Raw genomic sequence first — 17,310 nt, 5'->3', positions numbered from 1 at the left:
AGTGTCTAATAAAATGAGTTCGACATTTTTCACTAACTTTATGAGGGTTTTGATTTTTTATTATATTTTAATAACCTTAATAAAATAATAAATTCCGAAAAAAGCTTCCAATAAAAATATAAAAGTCAAAAAAAGGGGAAAATTTTGAAGAAAACGTCTTAAACGTGAGTTCATTTTTAATCAAGTTTCGTTATAAATAATTATAGTTCGTAATCTTAAATCAATCATTGATAATAATTATTATATTCTATTCTATAACTATATGTTGGATTTTGTTTTTTAAATTATTAATCTACTCACGACTACATAGACTATTGACATAGACAATCCCCTGCAACTAAATTAGTGTTTTCTCCGTATTTTCTATTTTATGGATTTTTTTATTTTTATACACGGTTTTTAATTTCTATTAATTACATTACTGTTGTGATAGCACCCATCAAATTTTCTTTTATTCGTCCGATTCGTCTTCTAAATTGACTAAATTGCAGTATTGAATAAATCCTCTACAAAAATTTAAAATACCCCGCCAAGTATTTGTTTTGTGTTCGATGTGTATAATATGTTTATATATAGGTACCTATAATTCATAAATAGGTCAAGTCTAATCTGATATTTATGGAAAACTTAATTTAACTTTGATTGTATAACAGCTAAAGGAATAGTATGCATTTCAAATTAAATTAGAACATAACAGTTAACTACTAAGAACTGTATATAATTATTCTAAATGGATTATCTCGAAACAGCGTTATCTTGTCTACGCCGTGAGGGAGTGATGTGGAACTGGGGAACCGTTAAGACGAACGAGTAGTTGTCAAGTACGTCAGTCCCTGTGTGTGTTATCAGCCGGCCGAGGTTCGCGTTGAAACAATATTCGGTCTATATTATAATATTTCCACCCAGCTGTGTTATATGCGAATGAAGAGTTGACGGTCTGGGAATAATAATTAACAAACTTAATTTCATTGTTTCCTACACACCAAACGCTAATCTTAGAATCACCGCAGTTATAACCTCTATACGGTTTGAAACACTGTTTTCATATCTGAATATTTGTCGGTTCAAGTGGCAAGTTTTAAATTAAATTTACAACCCTCCCCCGGATTTACTTGCCGTGCTCTCGGAACAAACGTGTTTACGATATATGCAAATCAATTTTTGTTTTTTAAAAATATTCCACATATAGCGAATTCGTTGATAATACAATTTGAGAATCAAAAATTGGGTAGGTAATAGGTATAGTAGACGGTAGGTATATAGTATAATTATTGACGTACCTATCGTGAGAGTTGAAAACTATTTCTAATAAGACTTAATTAATGTTGTAGTTTTGATTAGGTATATGGAATAAAAAATTTCATGATTTATAAAGACAACTACTGTACTTAATAACATTACCGTAAAATACTTAAATTGAATTTCAATAGCTACCTAAGCAGTAGATAAAATTTTTATTTATTTTTTGTATTGATATCATTTCATTATATACATCGAAATCGAATATAAACATAAAATAAATTGATCTGAAATTTTTTCACACTGAAAATAAAAAAGTGTTCTTATATTTATTACTTAATAACATTATACTTACACAAAAAAATAAAAAAACATTTCAATCAGTAAAAACATACAAAGAAATAATAAGTAGGTAATAAAAATATTTAATATGAATGATTTAATTTAATTTTAAATGACATGGGTGGATACTTATATTTGCTATATATAGATATATTTTCGGTAATAACTGATGAAGTCGTTAAATTGATTTGCCATCAATTTATTAATAAATAGAATATATAAGTTGTAATAATATTAATATTGAATTTAGACGTGTACCTACTTGTAGTTAATCAATATCGTTATGTATCACTAAATATTGTATCACCGCCTATTGTACATTTGCACGTAATAAAATATAGTAAAAATTATAAAATATACCTAGTAATATGTTTGCTGTAAATTGTGATAGCTTACATTTTTCTTATAAAGATATTTTATTTTATTAAATTAGATAATTTATTCTTGTTCAACGTGTGTCACATTATAGAATATTATGTATTAAGATAGCAGATAGCTGATGAGTTGTGATAGTAGTTATTAGGTAGATATAATAGGTAAGAGGTAAGTACCTAGTGTATAGAATGTAAAAGAAACTTAAACATACTTGGGACTCACATGGTTATCGCTTTTTGGTTGTATGAAAGTTTTTTTAAACTTATTTATTCAACTTACCTACCTCATATTTTAAGTACGCATTCGGCATATCTAATATTGTGGTAATTTTTAAGATTTCATATTATAGCTGTTGTTACTGTTATTGGATATATTTTCTGTTCACATATTTTGTCTCACTACAGTACGATCCAGCATAACATTATGCACTGTGAAATATATTATGTGGTTGTTTGATTGCGATCTGTCGTCCGTTTTCTATAATAATGTCGGTTAGAAAATTTTAAAACGGACACTGTAATATTCAAAACTTAACAATGGAGAATAATGGAAACTGTGAAAGTCGAACCACGGAACCCTTCAACAATAATAAATTGATAAGCTCGGTGCATTGTGTTGTGACAATTAAACGCCGTCGTTGTCGATTGAAGTCCTTTTGTCCTGTCGAACAGGTGACAAGTCTGATGGCTGAGTCGATCTCCCACTCCTCGTAATTTAATTATCCTTTACCCGCCGCCCAAAGTATGTGCTTGACGTCTTAATGTGTTTATCTCAAGTTATAACTATAATGCCCAGGCATTGTAGAACGACGCCACGATAATATAATATAATATAATACACCCGATAACATTATGCGAACGTTGCAATGACACAGTCAACAAATGAGTTTGTGGAATTTTCCACTTAATCACGACGTTGTCGAAATAGTGCATGTGACTTATGGGACTATATAATATATATTAGTATATTACGTTATAGGTATTCAAAACAGTTGTTTATTTTTGAGCATTAAAGCTGATTATTACCTATGAGAATATCAGTGGAGTATACAAATTAATTTTTCGCAAACTTTTCGTTCAGCACGCCTAAATACAGTTGTTGTTATTGTACCTAATATTCTTTGTTTTCAACTCTGCACCACCGAGCCGTATACAATTTATCATCCCACCACTTGGGGACCTTATGTCAGTGGCATTTTTAATCTATTATCTCGATATTTCTCTGCATCTTTTTAATACCTTAAGTGTGGATAATCAGCTATAGTGTGTGTGTGATATACGTATGTAAAAAGGTAAATACTTTTTTAATATTTGAATTTGTATTTTATTAAATTTGATCGATCGAAACTACCAAATCCAAATGAATAATCCAATATTATTTTATATACACAGTAGATTCTTAATATGTCTAACGTCGCTATCTTGAATTTTTCGTTATATCGAACTACTTTGAATTCCCCTTGAAACTACTATTACTCTTAATAGTGTTTTACTCTCGATAACTCGATATAAAATTAATCGTTTTCTGTTATCTCGAGTTCACAAATAATTATTGTGCAGTACATTCAGTATAGCGATTGTGATTTAGGGTGTTGGTACTCACGTTTGTAGTCTTTCGTAGTTCGTTTGTTCGTTTGCTGTAAAATGGAAAAGAAGCGTAAATTAAATGTTCTTTCAATTTCGGACAAAGTTCGTTTAATACAGTTAGTTGAAAAAGGTGACCGTAAAAAATGTGAAATCGTCAATGAATTCAATATTCCACCAAATACATTATCGTCAATTATTAAACAGAAAGAGAAAATAATGAAGTTCAATTGTGGAAATATGAAAAAAATGAGGATGACTCCTTATTTGGACATTTATAAATGTTTGATAAAATCAAATTGCGACTCAGTGTCGAGATAAAAGCATACCATTCAATGGAATAATTTTACTTGAAAAAGCAAACCAATATGCACAAAAACACTAATTATACCATATACACACTAATTTTAAAACTATTAGTGGATGGCTTACAAATTGGAAAAAAATACATGATTTAGTTTTTCGAACTGTTTGTGGAGAAAAAGCTTCAGTAGACACACATTGTTATACAAATTGGATTAAAAATCTTCCTAACGTCTTAGCAGGTTATTTTTCTAATGATATTTTTAATATCGATGAAACGGGCTTATTTTTCAAATGCTTACCACATGAAACATTAATGTTAAAAGGTAAAGAATGTTCGGGTGGAAAATAACGCATTACAATATTATGGTAGGAGTAAATATGTCTGGAACTGAAAAACTAAAATTATTTGTCATTGGTAATGCAAAGAAGCTTAGGTGTTTTAAAGGAATTAAATCTTTACCAGTTGACTATAGGTCAAATAAAAAGGCTTGGATAGTTGGATGTTTTCAATTATTTTGTGAGTGGCTTTTAAATTTTGATAGAAAAATAGGTTAGGTTAGGTTAACAAGAAAATCGAAAAGTTCTACTATTCATAGATAATTGTACAACTCATAATCACCATATTGAATTATGGTTAGGTTAGCTATAGAATTATGGTTCCATTAAAGTACATTGTTTACTATCTAATACAATATCTACACTTCAGCCCATGGACCAAGGCGTTATCCAGAATTTCAAAATGTTTTATAGAAAATAAATAATCAGACGGTTAGATGATAATATCAATAACAACGATTTATTTTTTATAAACATACTCAAAGCTATAAGAATGTGTGATAAGGTTTGGAGAAGTGTAACACCGCACAGAATATATTAAATTGCTTCATAAAAGCCGGGTTTAAAGGTGGTGATATAACTGCATTAGATAACTCAACTACTATTTCTGATGATAAATGGAATTTTGTTGTTGATCATCTTAATTTAGACGACAGAAGTTTTTCACATTATGTGGAAATAAACAATAATGTATACGTATGTGAAATATGGACAGATAACGAAGTTTTATCAGGAACCATAAAAAATACCAGCGAGAGTGAAGACGAACCACAAAATGAGGAGGAAGTCATTTTTTAAGTTACAATTCAACAAAGCTAAACATGCTTTAAAAACACTAAGGCATTTTGTTAAAACTACTAGTATATTTATTTTTTAATAAAACTCGCTATCGAAGTTTTTGATATATCCAACTTATCTGTTCCCCTTGAGGTTCAACATAACGAGAATCTACTGTAATATGATTTTTTCGTGTTAGAATCTGGATTTTTGTATCTTGAATAAAATAAGGATTTCTATTTGAGAAATAGTAGCTATTTCAAGTTGTTAAATAAAATACTCACCATCTATAGTATATATACCACCATAATTAATGAAAAAATGCGACAGAATGAATAGTATACTCGTAAAAGCAAAGTAGGTATAAACTATAATAATTGAATTGGTAGTCTAATTAATTACTGGTCACTAGAGTATAATAGTAAAAATATCATCGAAAATGCATATTATACGATTTCAAATATAATATAGTTTGATGAAAAACTGCAGTGATCTGTACCGATTTAAATAATATAAGCTATAAATGTTGGTGTAGTCTCGCTGCAATAATATGATCTCTCGGTATATCTCATTATAATACTCGTACGTGCATTCAAATAAAATCGAATACTGTCGTCGACGTATTTTGTTATTCCACACTCACCCATAATAATACTATAGTGCTGTATAGAACTGTATAATAATACGCTGCAGGACACGTATAAACACACTCGTCTTACACACATTAACGGAGTATATGTATGTGCGGCGTGGACCGGGAACGAAAATAATAACATCATCTGTAAAGAGTTAACAGTGGTTTATTGCCCCGATGTCTTGAAAGGGCCGTTAAAATCGCCTGCGTGTGTAATATCCGGAAAGCACCGCTCTGTCGCGCCGTCGACGTATATTTTTTTTCCGTTCACATTTCCTGTGCGGACGGAAATTTCCGTACATGGTTCGCGCGCGCGTTTGAGAGAAGTTTTCATGCATTTTTGAACGAGTTCGATTTAGTTCGTGTACGCATACTCTCGTCGTAGTCAAACAGAAAAAAAAATCATCATGTATACAATATACAATGGGGGTGAGGCAGGCATTTGAAGCGATGGGACACGTATAAGCGCAGTACATCACCGGGGGTTGCTTCACGGAAGTCACGTAACAATGGGCGGGCGCGATAAAGCAGACTGTAGTATATGGAACGCTGATAAAAAATAATGTACGGCCGGTTAATCATTTTTACGAGGCCGCAAAAACTTCGATGTAAAACTTATCGTTTTTGCGAGCGGTATACATATAGGTACTGCAGCCTCAAACTCACGAAATAACAAATCAGCTGAGCAAATGGTAATTTTGAATAATGCGCTCGGCGCTTCGAGTCAGACTGCGTATACATATAATAATATATATACGGTAGCTACTTCCTGCTAAACTTCTTAAACAACCAATGAATAAATTAAGTATGTGCGTTTAACATAATATTATATGTACTGTATACGACATAAAATTAAAATTTTAAATGTTGTTTATAATATTAAGTTAAGAAAAACAGAGCTTTAGTTCTTTAACCGTATATTCAGAGATTACGATGTATCGCTAAAGGTGTTTTTGAATAGTATAAGAGTATATAAGCTTGCACCACGCTTCGTAAACTCGTATTACACACCGTACAAGTATAACAAGATAAACGCATGAATACCCGTTGAGATGTTTCTTTAAAAAACGTCGACCCGTCGACGTTCAACTAAATGGCGTTAAATCAGTAAAAATAAATTTTGTTTTACTCGAAGTTGGTAGACGAGTAACTGGAAAGTATAGATAATCGGAAAAGAAATAAACAAACAAAATATCTATAGTAGTACCAACGAAATACTTAATATATATTTGTTTTTAATCACGCACATGGCACATATTATCATAATATACATAATATATATACGTATAATATCATAAAATACTACCACTGTTTCGTCTTACGGTTTAATATGATAAAATTGAAAACAATACAAAGGTAACTTAGAACATTATTTAAATCAACGAGAGATCCTTTATATAAGGGTAAAATTAATAATACATTCATACTTACAAGTACTTAATACTAAACTAGCATACCTACTATATAAATTATTATAAAGTATACTTTGGTAAAGATAATTTAATTTTTATATATTTTGATATTTGGACAAATAGAATGACTTTTAATAATAATATACAGATGTTGAAATATATAATATTAGTATTTTTGTTTAAATATCAAAGACAGTAAATATACACTATTTGATTAGTGTATTTTAAATCAAAAACAACAACAACAACAAAAAACCATTAATGAATAATTAGGTTTAACAGTTTATTTTTTAATTGCATGGATTTAAAATGCACTTTTGCACTTTAGCTTGTGAAAAAAAATTATAATAATTTTAGACTACGAATTATATCTTATCATTGTGACTAGTCAAACAGAAGTAATCTGTCTATAACGATCTGTATTCGTCAAAAAATCTAATACTAATATGCGTAGTTATATCAAGATACTCGTGGGCAATAAATAACAAAATAGTTCTAAAATCAAATTTAAAAAGAGAGCATTTTTTGAGGAATAACACGATTTTATGTTATCATTTTACATCGTATAATTGAAGCTGAGACTGATCGCCATTCGTGGTTGCACCTGAACCACCGTATTGGTGTCCATTGCTGGTGGGTGCTCCGTGATGGTGTCCATGATGATGAGGTCCATGGTGATGGGAATCAGTTGACGTGACTCTACGATCACCAGCCCCATTGTTTCCTGTTGCCATAGGCAGATCTGCTCTACCCCCTCCACCAACCTACAACAAAATTATCTTAAGACATGGTTGCAATAAATTTATTATTTGAGAATAAAATAAAAATAATATGTAGAACAGCAGCGTAGCCAGGATTTTTTTTCAGGGGGTGGGCTGATTAATTTTTTACACAGCGGTGCATTAAATACTAGCACGGCCGAAGCTATAGAAAACTAACAAAATAAAGATGACAATTTAAAATTAGTAAAATAAAATTTAAGACTTTTTGAGCGAATATCATAGACCATTAAAATAATTTTTAAATTTTCTCAACATTTCGGATTGGGAGGGGGTCTGCAGCCCCTCTGGCTACGCCACTGATGTAGAAAATATTATGAATTTAGCTGATTAAGTTTGTCGTCAGTTATATCTATTGCATTTATAGTATATCGCAAGTTCACGACATATTTTAGAGACTATCAATAAAATCATAAGTTTTTTTTTAAAAAGAAACAAAACTTGTACGTATTAATATAGATAATTAGGTACCTAAAAATCGAAAAGACTGCACTGTAGACTGCATATTATTATGATAAATTTTTAGTGTAATTAGCAACGTAAAAATAATATAATATCTAGGACAGATCGTTGTTGGGCCAAAGGCCAGCTTTTTTGGGTGGTTAGAGGCTCCTAATTTTGTATACATTTTTATATTAATGAATAAACACAGGAACGGGTGGCAGTATTGTGATGAACTGCAGTTTCCACCCGTTCTTGGTTTTTGAACAGGAAAAAAGGACAGATCGTTGTAAATTTTTTATTATTTTTTAAAATTATAATCGATTATATTTTATCCAATAATACACATGTCACATAGTAAATTACTGTTATAATGAATTTGTGCAAAGTTCTAAAATATAAAATATGTTGAAAATGATTCAAACTTTTAAATTTGTATTATAATTTTTTAGAGGTTTATAAAAAATATATTTTAGTAAATTTGTTTGCGTTTTAAAATAATTGATTATGTATAGATACTTACCGCTGGCGGTATGTGTGTGGCGTGACGCTTCAACTGAGCCAAAGTAGCTGGATTATAAGCCATGTTTGCAAATACCATTCTCTCTTCGAAATCGTATTCACATAATATTTTGTTTTCGCACAGGTAAAAGCGGTCTCCGACACAAAATCTGAAAATCGACATTAAATACAATATTAAAGACTGTCAGCTGTTTTACAAATAAATCATCTTGCATATAATATATGTACTTAATTCAATCGAATAATTGAATTTATCATGAAATATATCAATTAGCATATGTAGAGGTAAACATGAACACCTAAAAATAATAATGAGATAAGGCTTAAAGAGAAGACATAATCTTGAAATATAATCTGATGAGTGTACGTCAATAATCTGTTTGAGGCAATGAGGCACACACAATACATTATAATTATTAGTAAAGGAATATCGGGTTGAAAATTAATTTGAAATCGATTGAGCTAAAAGGATTATTGTAATAATGTAAATTAATGTTCATGATTTTGGTCTATACCGTATTGAATTACTACCAATATTTTAGTAATACTGCAGTAGATATAATGTATTATGCGAAGACTATAGTATAAATTATACATATATAATATAAATATATACAGTTTAACAGTTAAATATGAGTGTTTTCATAGTTTTCTTTAAGTTATATATAATTCAAATAACATTATTGTAACACTTAAAATAATTGTCAAAAAAAATTCAAATGGTATAACAATAAATTATTTCAGCCTGCAGGAACGATTCAAACTCCAATAATAAAGTTTCGTTCTTAAATTAATGTGTTACAAGTAAATAAAATCGAATTCAGTAGAAATCTTAAATATAGGGTGCGTATTATACGGGAGAAATAACATTTTTTTTTGATAAATCATATTTGGGGAGTTCGTCTTCTAACGTCCTTCGTATACATCATCACTAAGGGTGTACGTTTCCGGTGGATTATTTATTTGAAGTTATTTGTTTTACCATAGCTTTTGAAAATCTTTAAATCAAGTTTATGTGGAAACTGTTTATGAGTTTAGCTCGATTAGATTTATAAGTCATTTAAAGGTCGTTCCCAGGGCAGTTATGTCACGGTCCGAGGGCGCCCCGGATTATGTCTTTATTGTGTCGATAAATTAAAGAAACTTTGGCTCCCACTTTTTGCTTTTAAATAGCATTGTTTTCGACGAGAAAAAAACTTGAGATTAATAACTGATTTATAAAAGTTTTAAAAGATTATTATTATACTAACGTTCAGACATTTGTCTCTTGCCTTTTTTGCTGAATCAGTAGGGTTATACATAACAGTAACACGTAAACGGAAAGTTGTTGTATCAGAAATCATAATGAATTTTCAACAAATTCAGGAAAACGGCCAAAAAGAAGTATATAATAATACACATAATGTCATCATGTTCGATGATCAATTTGTCAGATATTAAATTCTGAGTGAAACGAGATATCTATAATTTTATATTATAGATTCATATTGAAGAATATAATAACCCAATAAGGGGGAGGGGGTTCCTATTGACAGTATTAATACCTATATATTCTTACATAACTTTAATAGTGAGACTGGTTTAGTAAAACTATGTAATTGATTTAATAATAGTAAAGTATGATATGTGTTGTGAGTATTTGGTGAAAGAAAGACTTGTGTATATTCAGTACCCGAGTGTTATGAAAAAATAAATCTTACAAATAAATATAGTTTTAAATCTAGAGAAGTTTATTTATCGCATAACTTTTCTTTCTTCATAGAAATTCCAACTCAAAAGTATTATATCTGGACTATTACAGAAATACATTTTAATAATTATAAAGCTAAAATTAAGCAAAATAAATACCTACTTAAATGAAATTATATTTCTCAGTAATTTTGTTTATTTTTAATTTAAATTCGAACTCAATAATATATTCGAAAAAATCACTGTTCAACGCTACGATGGACAGGCGAAGTTTTAAAAGTGCTTTTCAAAAAAAAAATAACGTGATATTACCTAAAACGTTATTCTTGAATAATATGTAAGATCCGATGAGCCCTATACTAGCGTTAGACTTTTAAAACCCATAAACTCGACTCAACTCTCGCTATTCGTCTACACCTGCCATCTTTCCGCCACTCCTGCAGCCCAACGACGCAGGACGCGTGTCCCGCCGAGTAAAAAGCGAGTTTCCCTCTCGCCACGCGCTGCATCGCGTAGTTCGACTTCTCTCACACGGAAATCCTTTCACGCGGATGGCGACATTTAAAAACAAAAATCTCTCTTCCAGTTTCTCGGCTTGATGCGCTTCTGCGCCCGTCGAATAATTAATCAGTATATACAATATATGCGCGCGCGTTTTCGTGTCCTCCCGCAGCTGTATATATTATTTTATTATTTACGTATTTGCACCATATTATATACCCCACCCACACCCACTACTGTATAAAATCAAGTTTCGTTCGCATTTAAAGTTGCATGAATAACTTTTAACACATTCGTCCCCCGTCCCTTCCATCCCTTCCACCGACATCGCCAACAGCTCGTCACTCCCTATGTATTATTATACTTAACGGGACTGCTGCTGTTGCTGCTATAGCTGTTACGTCTAAGGCACTTTACGGTGAATAATCATTAGGTAACAACAGATGACGTTTTGGCTAAACGGAGAATACATTATCCAGAGACGCACGTTTTAACAAAATCTCAATGTGTGTAAGTGTATAACATAACGCCCAAAAACGGTAAGTCTCTACAGCATCAAATGCGTCAGCCTGCCTCTCGATTTCTTCTCTATCACGTGGCGCCCGCGTTCCGTCGAAATAAATTAGTTCACACTATTTGGTATCAAGAATTATACAGTGCCATGAGTTATTACGATAATATAATATATTTTCGACTTGAGAATTATTATTACTTGTTTACCTGTTGCAGTTTATACTATGTAATATTTTAAGAAGTATAATATATATATATATATATATAAACATATATATATATGTATATATATACTGTATACGACGTATACATATTATACTTATGCGGACGAAAAAGTTCCCGAAAAGTAATTATATTAATTTTAAGACGCGTTACAGTACATTATATTATAATTTATAATTATTATTCCATTAGAATATTTTTTATTAAATGGTTATATCATATTATAAATTAAGTTATACAATAAATATTCGTTAATTGGGTGTTGATTTAACCAAAAAAATAATTATTTTGATTTTTGGCTTGTATAAATGTTTTATATCGTACAAACTGTTGTTGATTTACAGATTATTAAAAAACTGATTTTATATTGTGAATTGTTATTATTAGCTGTAAGTATCATATTTTGAATGATCGTTAAACAAAATTGAATGTTGATAATTGATGTACCTATTTAAAAAAAAACTTTCTTTCCGATACCTATTTCGTATATTATTATATTCATGGTGAAAATAGTATCATGTAGAGATGTGCACTATACCAATTGCTTGACAGATTATCATAAAATTACCTATATCATGCAAGGCATATAAACAAGGCGAAATAACTAAAAAATTGAGTTATTAAAAAATTATTTGTGAAATATGTTTGTTTTATTCATAGAATGTCTATTCATGACTTTGAATTATATCGTATTTACGTTCTATTGACTTTTTTGACTAAACTACTAATAAGTAGGTACTATAATAAAGTTTGGTTAAGAGAACTTGAGATCTTAATGGATCCATAGTGTGTGAAGGGCCACCCGACGTACCGACGGCCTTTAATTAACTCTTCCCTGGTGTTTATTGATGCTGGTTTTGTTCACATATTGCAGTGTATAGAGGAGACCCCCTAAATATACACTTACAATGGACCGTAAAAAGTTTATTATTTTAAATAATAATATTCCCTTGTGTCAGAGTCAGATTGAGTAAAGTTGCCTCGAAGGGTTTGAGTGAAAACAAAATTAATTCATGTTAGTGTTTATACTTAAAGTATGTCTTTAGTTTTTAATAAATTATGAAATATGAATCAGAAGTACTCATGCATATTTTAGATTATTTATTTTTAGTTACCCAATGACTTTATACATTAATGTAGTTATACTTAAATGATTATTTCAGCAACTAAATTTAAGTTGATTTTGGTATATTGCAGTTTTTTAATACACAAGAGAGCATCATGTATAAATAACCATTTTAAAAATAGGAGTATAAAATTAATTATTTTTATTTTCAATCTTAAATATGTGCTGATCAATGATTTTTACAATCCTTGGCAATTTATATAACTATTATTTAATTATAATACAAGTTTTTTCTTTTTTACCTTTTCATTCGACAATTATTATTTAACATTTATAAACTATTAATTTTACAATAAATAACTTAATGCAAATAAGTTGATAGGTACTCGATAGTAAATAATATAATATTACTTTAATTTATGACGGTATTATAATAATAGCAATTTTACGGCACCTGTATATAGTTAATAATCCGGTATTTATAATTTATAAATATACCGTGATTCAAATTTTAAAAATTTAGAATTGAGTTGATCAAATAAAATCTAGGTTCAACCAGGTTTTGGTTTTATTTTGAAGAGTTCGGCTCCTTCGGGGATTGACAAATACATTGTCATGTAATGTATAATACTATGACACTATAATATATCAACGACAAAAAAAAATTTCAGGATTTAGTATTAAGGGATATCCTGAATTCAATAAAATAGTTTTAAGTTTATTTTTATAGATTTCAATTTAGATTATTTAACACGTTTAGTATCAGTGGAATTGAAATTCACAAAAAATATAAGATTATATTATGACAAAAATAATGATGTACATAAAAAAAAATTTGATTAGCTATTTATTTTTATGTGATACAAAAAAAATATTTATTACATTAATTCACCACATGAAGTGTTGGTTTTTTTTTTGGTTCATCAGTGTGTACTATATAGGCGTGTACATTTGGGAAGATTTCCACCCCCGAAAGAGTGATAAAACCAAACGATGAACATCATAGAGGAGGGAAAATAAAAAAGAGAAATGTTATCAGTTAAAGGCTTTTTTTTTCGAATTCGTTTTATGAGTCTCTCACGTTTTCCGTCTTCTCCATCATGCACAAGAATTATTACCCTTATCTAAACACGCTGTTGTCATTAGTGTGGGTGCAATTTCTGAATTTCATCTCAGTCGTGTTGTTTTTTTCGATTCTTTTAAATCGAAAGCAATTCTTAAAAACTCCGCCTTTTTAGTGTAGTAAAAAATACATGGAAAGCAATCACTTCCGAAATATTTATATATATATTACCAATTGAAAATTATATATAGTAACTTCGAACTTCGAATCGAATAACATTGTTTTAAAACGTATTCGCTGCAATAATAAATAGTATTTAATTTTTTACTTTTAATTAAACGTAGTACATTCGTTTTGTACTTCGTTTAAAATAACTTTAAATTCATACATTTTAAAATATTTTATTAAAATATATTTTTATTCGCTGATTAATTTTGAATGTTATCAGATTCTTATAAATCAAATCAAATCCAAACGTTTACATATATTGGGATAATATGTGATCGATTACTGAATATAGTATAGCCTTACTTACTTACCGCAATATCGCTGCGCAGTAATATTGTAAAGTCATAAAAAACGTTTTATAAATGTTTGAATAGTGATCAACCGTCAACGCTGCAGCGTTAAAGTATCATTAACCGGGTGAAAGGGAGGAAAATCAAAATTCAAGAAGGTATAGCTGCTGGTGTATAAAATATACAAATGGTGTTATAGCCACGTAAAGACGCTTATCGAGAGTTCAGTAATCGCTTTACACCGATTTTTTGTCTTCACCTGCGCTTGTTGCCGCCACTCGGATTATATGTGTGCGTCTCTATGTGGGTGCACCAATCTCAGCGATAAGCCAAGCAGACATCGAATTAAGAAGACGACACGTGATAAAGTACACAGATTTGGAAGAGACGACGACGAATTAGAACCTTTATTATGCTGCCGGAGTTTGTAATTTAAGTCTTTAATCCTTCGTGTATATATATACGTATATTTATAGGAAGAATGAGTTCTGAGGTGGAGGTGGGGAGAGGGAGAGACTGACTACGCTGCAGTATAAGACCCTTCCGGATTATGACGGCAGTTTTGTCGCCGAATTTGCCCACTCTCCGCCCTGATTATATATACCTTGTATATACGCTGCAGTAGGTCCCACGCGCGTTTATTTTAAGTTTATCTGATAAAAACTGTTTAACTAGTTCCTTATGCTATGTTCTTAAATTTGTTCGATGACGTGAATAATATAATATAAATTAATATTTAATGTTTTGTAAAATAATATATAAATCAAAGTAGCAATTACATTTTATTTAAATCTAACAATATAGTTTAAAGAAAATATATAATATTTGGAGAAATAGAACTCCATTTGAATAAACTTAACCAACATTTTTATTTTTAGGCAAATTATTTAATAAGTTTTATTTGAGTATAAGTATGGATACTTAATATATTTATTAATGAAGAATGTTATAGTGTTATACTTAAATTTGTAACTATTGTTTATTTTTTATAAAAATGGTAAATTGTTTAAAATTATTTTATAATATCAATCCGTACATGGTACTTTATAATAATAACTTATGTAGGTAGTGTTTTCTTAAAATTTACTGATATTTACAGTTCACAAGTAGTTCGTTATAAAAAAGTAGTTTTTGCTATTTGCACATTGAATTCACAGTGTGAGTTTATAGAATATATACGCATGTAACGAGTTATTTTAGTTATAAAATTACAATACAAATATGAAATTAGGTACAGTGATTTTTAATATTGCACAATAATTGGCGCTGTTGGTGCAATTTTGTTTTACAAGATTTATATAATAGTATGGACTATAATTTATAATTAATGACATTGTTCTCGATAAACGTAAACGTGGTTGCGATTTAAATTAATATAATATGTTAAGAAATGAGCACACCCCTTGTATATTATCGCGTGTCCGAAACCGCTTTAATTCACTACTTTTCAGAGATGAAGCGCCTTTGCGGGCCATACGACAGATTTTCCCCTCTTATGACATCCACTGTTTGTATTATACATAATATATAGATATATATCGTCCCTCTTTTGTCGCCCATTCGTAAATAAGCTATACGTGTCTATACATATAGATAGGATTATATTATCCGTTTTTCCCTATAAACCATTATAAATAAATATATATATATATACATAAAGCTGGTTTACATATTTGATAAGATATTCATGTAACTTGTAAGTTACTTTTATCGTCACGGAATATGGTTTTTGCAAAAGTATTGACTTTTGGCACGCCACAGCAGCATTAGAATCGGCTGAACAATGTTTTCAAAGTCCTTCGTATTTGTATATTTTGTTTGTATTTTTTAACATTCAAAATATTATTACTTAAAAGTTAATTTTACGAATAATCACGATTTTATACACTGGCGTTTTTTTTATCGTTTCGAGAATTATATGAAAGACAATGTCTGCCGATAAAATATAAACAAACTGCGGTACATCATGATATTAAGTACACCTATGTATAGGTAAAGTTATTATAACTAGTAATGGTATATTATTATTGTCAGTCGAACAGCGGCCGTGGCTACTCAGCGTCTTCTACATTCATCTGTGTATTCCACATTTTCACTTCATAAATGATATACAATTATTGTGGTAGAAACGTGACGTTTTCAGTACCGGTTTAATAAATAACAAAAAAGCCCATCCCAGTTCATATAAACATGTTAAATTATTAGTTAGCGTTTTTATTAATTTGGCGTTCTCGCGGAAAATCAACGGCTTTTAGTTATGAATAAAAATGCGTTGCACTTCATCCATCGTTTACATCCATGCGAGTTCGCTCGAACAAGAAATACCTATTTAATCCGACGATGGAATATGCACCGAATAACGCAGTGTTTAGCCCCGGCCGAAGAACAGACATAAAATATTGTAAATATATTTGATTATATTATATTATTATTGTATCCCAATTGACTACTGAAAATAATAAAATATTTTTAGGAAAGAATAATTATAGCGTTTAAACAAATGCAATTTGTAATTCTACAGTTTAATAATGTTAATTGTCTGAAAAAATGAGTTCGAAATTCCGATGCCGCCGTCAGTGTATGTAATGCATTTTTTACTTGTATCAGTCATTGCAATTTTTTTTTTCATCATGTTTCATTAATTATTGCCTTATATAGGTACACATATAATAATAAAATATAAATAAACGTGAATATTATACAATAACAGCCAAAACAAAGTGGTACAATAATAATACAGTATAACATTCCATATTAAAATATTATAATGTTATAATTATTACTACGAATGGGAGTATCACAAACACCACTCATAGTGTTACGATTAAATAATATTCATTTTGTGAACAATTACATATAAATTTTATTTTATTTTATTATTTATTATTTCGTTCCTAAAATTGTTTTAGTCTTATATTTTAATAATTGTTATTATTTCCATTCGAGCAACTATTTTTTGTATCAATGATTTAATAATCTATACGGTTGTTTA

General features: G+C 29.7%; 1 protein-coding gene across 2 annotated transcripts in view; it reads right to left on the bottom strand.

Moving 5' to 3' along the window:
- Positions 1-6,788: 6,788 nt before the first annotated feature.
- Positions 6,789-17,310, bottom strand: part of LOC107164039 (uncharacterized) — a 70,090-nt gene continuing 59,568 nt past the window's right edge. For both annotated transcript variants that reach the window (XM_089220939.1, XM_089220940.1), the window contains exons 5-6: positions 8,748-8,895; positions 6,789-7,768 (exon numbers count right to left, since the gene is read on the bottom strand). In XM_089220939.1, coding sequence (XP_089077065.1) covers positions 7,556-7,768; positions 8,748-8,895 — 361 coding nt within the window. In that variant the 3' untranslated portion in view covers positions 6,789-7,555. The remainder of the gene's footprint in view (positions 7,769-8,747; positions 8,896-17,310) is intronic.

This window comes from Diuraphis noxia, unplaced genomic scaffold, assembly GCF_037042655.1.
Source record: "Diuraphis noxia isolate RWA-SAM2 unplaced genomic scaffold, SU_Dnox_SAM2 contig0002, whole genome shotgun sequence".
Lineage (NCBI taxonomy): Eukaryota > Metazoa > Arthropoda > Insecta > Hemiptera > Aphididae > Diuraphis > Diuraphis noxia.
This window is presented reverse-complemented; position numbering and strand designations above follow the sequence as displayed.